Source organism: Wolffia australiana, chromosome 1 (assembly GCF_029677425.1).
Source record: "Wolffia australiana isolate 7733 chromosome 1, ASM2967742v1".
Lineage (NCBI taxonomy): Eukaryota > Viridiplantae > Streptophyta > Magnoliopsida > Alismatales > Araceae > Wolffia > Wolffia australiana.
The window spans coordinates 2,905,409-2,915,000 of NC_135835.1; the positions used below are offsets into that span (position 1 = coordinate 2,905,409).

At 39.9% G+C, this 9,592-nt stretch overlaps 1 protein-coding gene and 1 long non-coding RNA gene across 2 annotated transcripts; one reads left to right on the forward strand and one right to left on the reverse strand.

Annotated features, from left to right (window-relative positions):
* The first annotated feature begins 1,938 nt into the window (after positions 1-1,938).
* LOC144701627 (sulfate transporter 4.1, chloroplastic-like) lies at positions 1,939-9,451 on the forward strand. The gene is made up of 17 exons (XM_078573346.1): positions 1,939-2,496; positions 2,608-2,656; positions 2,739-2,940; positions 3,425-3,593; positions 4,888-4,953; positions 5,043-5,150; positions 5,235-5,342; positions 5,423-5,488; positions 6,313-6,373; positions 6,516-6,643; positions 6,724-6,765; positions 7,143-7,259; positions 7,512-7,563; positions 8,228-8,366; positions 8,463-8,551; positions 8,947-9,023; positions 9,107-9,451. The coding sequence occupies exons 1-17, from the start codon at positions 2,146-2,148 to the stop codon at positions 9,353-9,355; spliced, it is 2,073 nt and encodes a 690-aa protein (XP_078429472.1). The 5' UTR covers positions 1,939-2,145; the 3' UTR covers positions 9,356-9,451.
* Positions 8,296-9,219, reverse strand: LOC144701635 (uncharacterized). Its single transcript, XR_013581068.1, has 2 exons — positions 9,081-9,219; positions 8,296-8,677 (listed from the first exon to the last, which is right to left on the reverse strand). It is a non-coding gene; the product is annotated as an uncharacterized LOC144701635 (long non-coding RNA).
* Positions 9,452-9,592: the final 141 nt, after the last annotated feature.

Genomic DNA, 9,592 nt, shown 5'->3' on the forward strand with positions numbered 1-9,592 from the left:
AAATAAAATACATATTATTGCTCCAATATTCTAAGGAGTTATCCCTAATTCACCTTACAATTGAGATATAATAATCTAGATTCATTGGTAGTATAATTCATTGTTAGGCTAAGTCCAAAGGCTAGGAGAGATTGGGTACTTTTTCTCAAAGAATCTAGATCAAACTTGAACTCTTTCTCCCACAATCTCTTAGAACAATAATGGATCAAAGAACTGTGTTACACTAGGGTGCCAAAAACAAGTTTAGAGAAGAAATCCGAGATGATAAACAAAGAGATAAGGACAAAGATTAAATAGAAGTGCCCATCTCTCCTAGCCTTTGGACTTAATTCCAGGAAATTTGAGGGCTAGGATGACTTCATCCCCTACCCAGACCCACATCCCTTGTGCCCAGATTTTGAAATAAAATTTAGACATTTGAATTTTGGCCTAGTTCCATAATTATTGTCTTAATTTGATTGAGCACTTAAAATGCATTGAATGGGCTCACAAAATGTGCTTATTGTGTAGTAAAACTCTTTTTCAGATCCAAGTCATGGCTTGTGCTTCTCTTTTTCTGCCATTTGTATCACCATTTAATTTACCTAAGTTTTGTAATTTAGATAAGCTAAAAGAAGATGTGAGCAAAATCCAACTGACACTAAGGAATTGAGTAGGTTTAAACTCAAAAATCAATAAAATACAGATGAATAGATCTCGGGAAAATAAATTAGATTTTTATCATGGTATCATTAGATGGTGAATAATGCATTTGCAAACCTAACAATTAAGTAGCAAAAATAAGTATAAAAGCAGAATTTTACTTGATTTGATGTTATCTGCAATATACAAGGATGTCTCACCTATGCCAAGAGAAGATGCAACCGGAGGATGTGCATAGGAAAGAAATAAAACATGGCCTTGTATTGGACTTGAACCTTTAAAAAACATTTTTAAAAGCAAATGCCTTGTCTGAGCAGGCCCCCTTTGACCCATGAAGTGATCGGTCCATCTACTCGAACAACAGCACATCATCCATCTTTCCCAACTGCCACCTCGTGTATGTTGATGGTATTGGCATATCATGTGCTCATTGTGCCATGCTTCATCAATCTCCCTATTTATACCACCAGGAGGCCCTAATAACTTATGACTTCCCATGCAATTTATCACCAAACTTGAGCACATTGTTGTTGCACATAACATCTAACATGTATACCTCACATTATATCACATTTGACCATGATGGGTGTTGCCGTCCTTAGTCATAATTATGCATAAAATTCACTAGGTAGGTGCCCCCAAGTGTGCATAGGGATTAACTGGTCTCCCAACTAAGCTGGTGTGCATGTGTGCATGGTTAAGGGTCAGGCCAGCTAAGATGATCCAATGAAAACGGCAGATAGAAAGTTGGGTCTACTTTTGGTCCAGGCAGACAGTCCAACCCAACCGACCATTCAAACCCAGTACTCGAGCCACGTCGCACCCGAGTCCCGGCACAACTGCAAACAACAATTACAATCTAAAAAGTATAATTCCCAAAAAATATGAACATTTCAACAAGGATGACTCAATGAAAATGGCAGATAGAAGGTTGTGTCTACTTTGGGTCAGCGTAGACAGTCCAACCCAACTGACCATTCAAACCCAGTACTCGAGCCACGTCGCACCAGAGTCCCGGCACAGCTGCAAGCAGCAAAAAAATCTGAACATTGCAACAAAGCAAGACTAGGCCTTAAAATATTTTTAAATGCCATTTGTGTACAAATCCTTCCTACACAAAAGATAGCCACAAGTTTACACATTTATCCAATCAGAAGGGTAATCCATGGCACATTCTCTCTTCCCCTCTAATATGAGATTATATCAAAGAAAATGCATAATTGTTTAATTAGAAGTATACTATCCTATAATATCCTATGTACCTGGACAAGGATTAGTCCACTATACATGTACGTTTTAAGGAATGGAGCAGGACTCAAACTCCAGACCATCGTCTTCTCCAATGGCCGCTCCAGAAACGACCAAATCAGCCCGCAGAATTGGTGGGTCTGGGCCCGTCGTCGAGATCAAATCGTGGGTAGGAAGGATTTGTTGAAAGTTGTATGCTTTCCTTGATCTTGCTTCCCGCCTTTCCCCGTCTCTTCTTCGGCGTTCTGGGCAGCCATGGCGGACGGATTTGAAGGCTCAGGATCGCCCATGGAGTCTCCCTCGCGGCGAGGACGATGGATGAGAGACTCTTATGCCTCTGCAAGTAACGCGGACATCGCGGGATCGATCTCTGGGAGACAAGTGAAGGTCATCCCTTTGCAGCATCCGGACATCTCTAGCCTCTCTGCCGTGCCCACCATGACCGTTGTCGACAAGTGGATGGCCAAGTATAAGAACTTGTCTCTTCGCGGTTGGGTGGAGCTTCTTCTTCCTTGCTCGCGTTGGATCCGGTCCTACGATTGGAAGGAGTACCTGCAAGTTGACGTCATGGCGGGTATTACTGTTGGCGTCATGCTCGTTCCCCAGGTGGGTAAAATCATCTTCTTAGTGTTCTTGAAATTGTGAAGAACAGGGTAATCTCTGTCAATTTTTTTCAAAGAATTTGCATGTTTTTAATCTGATTTTTGTAACGCGCAGGCGATGTCTTATGCCAAATTGGCCGGGCTTCACCCCATCTATGGACTCTGTGAGACTTCTTATTTTTTGTTTAATTTTTTTTCTTGATTTCAACCCCCTTTAATATCTGAATTTTAGTTTTGTTTCTGCAGACTCTGGTTTCGTGCCGATTTTTATGTATGCCATTTTTGGCTCTTCGAGGCAGCTTGCAATCGGTCCTGTGGCCTTGGTGTCTCTCTTGGTCAGTAATGTCCTGGGGAACATTGTTGACTCGTCGGATCCACTTTACACAGAAATGGCGATATTGCTGTCGTTCATGGTTGGCGTTCTGGAATGTATTATGGGTTTTTTGAGGTAAAAAATGTCTCATTTATTACTAAACTCGTGTTGGGATACTGCTAAGAATTTTGCATTCATGTTGATTCCTGTCCCCTGCGTTGTTCTAAATTTTATTTTTATTCCAAATTACGTGCATGATGCACAATGGGTTAGTGGACATTGCTTTTTTCCCTTGTCACCGTCAAATCCTATCAGTAGGGTTTGTAGAAAATCAGGTCATCTTCAAAACCAGAAATATTTTAAAATAATTTAGACCAAGTTTCCTTTTGACGATGCTCCAGAATCATGATAAAGAAAGTTCTGGCCTCTGTTCTTAACTAGTGGTGGTCTCCAGATGCTTGTGGGAAGTGACGACTTCCTGTCAAATGGATGCAATGTTTTGGATACATCTGTTGGTCCTGGATTGGTTAATCAATATTAAATATCTGCAAAGTTCTGATCATTTTAACATTAGTTGGTAGGTTTAATTAATCACAAAGTTCTGATTAATTTTCTTCAGGCTCGGATGGCTATTACGTTTTATCAGCCATTCTGTAATCTCTGGCTTCACCACTTCATCAGCCATTGTTATTGCGTTATCTCAAGCCAAGTACTTCTTGGGATATAGTATTGTTAGAAGCAGCAAAATCGTACCTCTGATTAAAAGTATAATTGCCGGTGCAGACAAGGTATGGTTCTTGCAACTTCAGATGAATGTCTCTATTTGGCCTTTACCTTTCTCGTTATCACATGCCATAATTTCTATGTATAGAAAATTTATTGCTTCCCGTGTCCTAAAGATAAAGAGTTATGGTTGTGCTGATATATTCATCTTCCTCAATGAACCAAGTAAAAGTAGATTTTATGTCTTTTAGTCAATAAATAGGGCACGCGCCCTCTCTACCTTCCTTGTCTAACATCATTGGTGGTCTCTCACTTGCATCTAATTTTTCACTACGCATTCAGTGTGATTATCCATGATATTGAAAAAATTCCTAGACTTGAGGGACACCTACCTCAGCCCCTGCCAGAATTTTGATGACCCTCTGACCAGAGTCGCATTCCTCTCCCAGTCCAGCCGTGGTTTATAATTTTCCTTTGGGATCTTTGTAACTATATGCGCCTCTGGAACCATAAGCATGTCCAAACACTTGGTCAAGAGAAGAGTCATGGCTTGTAGCTCCAATAATCCTAGTCCCCCATGTTTGCCAGTTCGTAAACCACATCCCAAGAAAGTGGGACCTCAAACTTTGAGCTTTTCCAGAGAAATATCCTCATCTAGCCTTCCAGGCATTTGCTGACACCCACACGTAGCTTATAGACAATAGGGTGGAAGACGGGTATGCCAAGAGCACCAGATGCAACAAGACTAGGACCCCTCCTTAATCAACACTCTAGCCTCCCCCATGTTAGCCAGTTCTTGCAATAACCCAAAGTCAGCAAAAGCTAATTTGGGTAATACATATGAAGTCCTGAACACTCTGCAAAGATATCCCAAAATGTTTTGAGGTTCTATGCCTCCATTGGTCCTCTTCTGATAAGGGCCTCACCTAATCCCCCTGCTGCACCAGCGTCAACCGAGTTGCTCTCCTGCCGTGCCACCTCCATTTACTTTTGTCCCCTCTTCATGAAAAAAATTCTGAAGCTATCGGCCAGAGCACTACCAACTGCATGGGTCCAATGTATTCCTGACCATTTTTCCTTTGCCATGAGGTGGAAGAACCTTGTGTTAGCTTCACCCCCATTCACCCATAGCTGCATTGACCTTTGGTTTCAATCCATTCTTGGTTTGCATTACTCTGTTTGTATCACTTTCATATCCTGAGGAATCTGCTGCTATTTTCCAAACGGGTTGATATAGTCTTGAGTCTCAGTCCTGAGTTATAATATGCCTCTGGATGGAGGGTTTTTGGTCAAGAGTAAATCGACTGTGATAGTGTACATATTTTATGCACCTAACATTTCAAAAATGCAACTCTGTAGTTTATGTGGCAACCATTTTTGATGGGATCCTGCATGCTTGCAATTCTTCTCCTCATGAAGCATCTGGTGAGAGCAAAATATGTATCATTTACTTTAGTTTTTTGAGGTGCGTTATTTTGTTTCCGACATTTCTTACCATTGTTCAAACGTTTCAGGGGAAAACTAGGAAAAGTATGCGATTTCTAAGGGCAGCTGGTCCTCTCACAGCCGTTGTCTTAGGCACAGCTTTTGTGAAAATTTTTCGTCCTTCCTCAATATCTCTGGTAAAATATGGCATGGTGAAATCACACAGTTGAATTTCTCTCACTCTTTCTATAAATTCAGCGAGATTTTCCTTTTGTTTTCAGGTGGGAAATATACCCCAAGGTCTACCAAAGTTTTCAGTACCAAAAGAGTTTGCACATGCCAAATCGTTGATATCAACTGCTATGCTGATAACTGGTGTTGCTATACTGGTACACGACAATGTCAAAACACTTCCTTGTAACTTTTGCATTTCCCCTCCTATCTTGTAAAGAAAGTTTTCGTAGTGTAGGAGTCTGTCGGCATTGCAAAAGCACTGGCTGTTAAGAATGGGTACGAGCTGGATTCAAATCAAGAGGTAACTAGTGACTCCACCTTTCATCGAGTTCTTTTGATTTCAAATCACTTTTTTCACACTTTGGTCATCTTATTTGGCCATACTGCTGGATGACTGACCTGGTCTTATTAAATCTTGTCAACATCTTACCTTAGATTTGATTAGCCAACTCAAATAAGGAGAAAGAAGGGAGCTCATCCTCTCTTCCACAGGTCTCTAGGCATCATTTGTTTTAAAGTGGTGACCCATCCGTAAGATTATTTTTTATGGCCCCACAAGTCACGCATTACAAATTAAGATGTTCTTGATACTTGTGATGGAATGGGAGAACTCGTAGTGATAGAGGGGGTGAGAAAGCGACAGAGATGACCCCGTGGGTTGTATCTGCAATTTCTAACCACACTCCAAAGTAACCCCAAAACACTTCCCAAAATATTTTCAATCCAGTTTGATCCTCACTATCCATGAGAAAAATGGTGAGTCAGGGAAGAGAAGGTTGGAGAGGTGGGCGTGATAGACGATGCCGATAGATGACGAATGGACAACGCTGGTTTAGCAGAGGTTGAGAGTGCCATTCCCCACATTCAGGGAGGGATGTCTGTAAGATGATGAGTCATGTGAATCTTAGAGCTATTTAATTGATGAATCATGCGAATCTTAGAATATGTTGTGGAGGGATGCATCAAACTGACAACGTAGTTTACATTTTGACAGCCTATGCAGTCCTTCGTGATGATGACGGTTCCTTCACAAATTTCATTTTATGATCCGATTTTACTTTGTGCAACCTTTGATTCACAAGCCGTCTTCCCTTCATATTTAGATGCATTCGTTTGCTTTGGCAGTTATTTGGGCTCGGTGTGGCCAACATATGCGGTTCATTTTTCTCCGCATATCCAACCACTGGTAAAGATCAAGCCACCACCCGACTCTCTTGTCCATTTCAATTATTTAAATAAAATGCAAATTCATGAAATGAATCAAATATTCTATCACGAAACAAAGACTCTTGGGTATTGATTAGATGTCTCTTTTTCTTGTATTACAGGGTCCTTTTCTAGATCTGCTGTGAACCACGAAAGTGGAGCGAAGACGGGATTGTCTGGATTAACTATGGGAGTTGTGATGGTGTGTGCTCTTTTGTTTTTGACTCAATTGTTTACAGACATACCTCAGGTGAGGCATTACGATTTCCTGCATATTTTTCATTCGTTCTCAGTTTTCCTGACTTTTATTTTGTTACCTCGATGTTTCAGTGTGCGTTGGCTGCCATTGTAATATCTGCTGTGATGGGCCTGGTAAGTTCATAACAATGCAATGTTCAGTGTGTGCACATAGTTTGATTCACCAAACACATGTTCCTTAGGTAAATCCAACGTGTGTATTTTTTTTTGAAAGAAAAATCCAACGTGAGTATTCATGTATGATCATGAAAGATTTGTTTATCGCCATCTACGATATAACATTAATGGGTGGACCAGAAAAGGTCTATATTTTGTGCATTATCCATAAATTTACATGTTATGTAGCTTTTCTTCGTTAGCGCTCTGGTGTTCAAAGAGTTTTATGCCAGTGTCATCAAAATTCATTTATAGATCTGCTGTTTTAGCATGCCACATTGCTAAGGAAATTTGCATTTTCAATTATTAAATATGGATTTTTAACAATTCTGCAGGTGGACTATGATGAAGCAATCTTCTTGTGGCGTGTGGACAAGAGAGATTTTATTCTCTGGACTATTACAAGCATTACGACCTTGTTTCTTGGCATCGAGATTGGTGTTTTAGTTGGGGTAATTATTCATATTACTGTACCTTGAATCGATGAACTGCTTCTGGAATTTGTCTGTGTTCCTAGTTCTTTTTGTGGGATTGGTGACACCAGCTTAATGACATGTTTCCATCATCAACTTTAACTAATTGTTTATCTGAAAAAGGGTTTATGGCGCAGTTCGTTGATGTTTTCACCTCCTTTTAAACACGAATTTATATTCCAAGCTTGAGAGTTCTATGAAATGAGTTTTGTACTTAGAAATTTCTGGCAGGTTGGCTCGTCCCTCGCTTTTGTGATCCACGAATCAGCAAACCCACATATTGGTCAGTTAATTTCTCTTTGATTCACTACTTTCCAATGACATAGATCTCAATTAAAAGGTGCTATTTTATGATTATGGATTGAGAACTCTTTCCAAAACAGCCAATCGTTCATAGCAACAACAATTTTAAAATCGTGTACTATCTTACTACTCTGAATGAAATTCTTCTTCCATCAGACTTGGGATGAGAATTTTGTTGTTCGTCAACAAACGATCGCAGTTCATCGACAAACGAACCGCTAAAAAGTCCTGCTCGTGTTCGGTTTGTTGGCAAATATTTGTTAAGAAATTCGATAAATACATGGAATAGAAAAAATGCCATTAAAGATATGACTTCTATCGCCAAAGTTATATGCCAAAACACAACTTCTTTCAGAAATATAAATCTTATGAAAAGTATAATCTAGATAAGCCAGGTGAAATATACGATTATACCATAATAGTAATTTTAATACTAGTCGACTGTTTTCCCCTGTTCACCCCTCTTTCCTCTCTAAATCTATCTCCAACCTGAGGAATCTCATAAATTCCTGTCCTTTGTTCGTGTCAAAAACTGATTTCTCCTGTTCGTGTTTGTGTTCATTTGAGATCGAACAAAATAAAACTGCCCATTCCTAGTAAGATTTCTACTTGGGCATTTGAAAAATTACTATTCTGTGTTGAAGCTGTACTGGGGCGTCTTCCTGGAACAACGTTGTACAGAAATATTGAGCAGTACCCAGAGGCATATATCTACAACGGTATCGCAATCGTGCGAGTTGATGCTCCCATTTACTTTGCAAACAACAGTTACATCAAAGAAAGGTTTCCTCCCAAGATACAAAATCAAGAACACCCTATTTTTATACCCGTCTCTTCATTTATTCTCTGTTTAATTATTATTTTCTCTTCCAAAAACAGGCTTCAGGAGTATGAACTCGATCTTTCTAGCTCCTCCGGACGCGGCCCAGAAGTTGGACGAATCTACTTCGTTGTGCTCGAGATGGCTCGTGAGTTCATTCTTCTTTTCATTTTTCATTTGTAATTCTAACATAGAATTTTATACGCATCGTATACTTTTTATACTTTTCATCCACCGAGGAATTCTTACCCGGTTTGTAACGAGCACTGCAGACCTGAAAAAAGATAAATCAACGCTGATGATACAATTTGAGGGATTTTTAGATGACGATCAGAGCCTACGAGATGAATTTAATATGTTTCCAAGTTTTGAGCTTCAGTTATTTATCTAGAGATATCAATTGGCAGAACCCTTGATAAAACAAAAAGATGTACAAAGATGAATTAACTTTGAAGATCAGTACATATTTTGTCAAAACGAACAGTATCATAACTTATAACATAAATGTATCGTTTGTTCACCAAGTTCTGTTGATCCTTGCAGCTGTTACCTACATTGATTCAAGCGCTGCGCAAGCCCTAAAAGACCTACACATCGAGTACAAATCTCGCGGAATCCAGGTGATCTCGATCTCTCTCAATCTCTCCATCTCGATCAAAAATACAACTTTTGCTTACCGATTCTTCGACGATCCCCAAATCAGATCGCGATCGCGAACCCTAATCGGAGCGTGCTGTTGACCCTCTCAAGATCCGGCCTCTTCGATCTAATCGGCAAAGATTGGTTCTTCGTTCGCACCCACGACGCCGTTCAGGTCTGCCTTCAGCTCGTTCAGAGCTACAGCGTCGCTCCGCCAGCCAAGCCCAGACCTCCGCCGCGCCGGCGTATTACCGGCCAAGACGATCTTCTTCACTCTGCCGCTGAGCCTTTAATTTCATCTCATGTTGTGTAAAAAAGGTATTAGGCCTTAAACATGATTTGTAATTATTGTGATTGATTTATACATAATTACGTATCATATTGTGTGGAAAAATTATAAGATCTTCAACATGAATTGTATCATTGTGATGATTCTTTATGATTTGTTCTCATGTCGCGTGAAGAAGTAGATCCTGTACAAGGATTTTAACTATTGTGATTATTATATTTGACTTCTTCTCATGCTGTGTGATAAAAAGTACGATCTTCA

Coding starts and splice junctions, on each gene's coding strand:
- LOC144701627 (XM_078573346.1), top strand. CDS start 2,146: ATGGCGGACGGATTTGAAGGCTCAGGATCGCCCATGGAGTCTCCCTCG. Junction 2,497..2,607: donor GCGTCATGCTCGTTCCCCAG/GTGGGTAAAATC, acceptor TGTAACGCGCAG/GCGATGTCTTATGCCAAATT. Junction 4,954..5,042: donor TTCTCCTCATGAAGCATCTG/GTGAGAGCAAAA, acceptor CAAACGTTTCAG/GGGAAAACTAGGAAAAGTAT.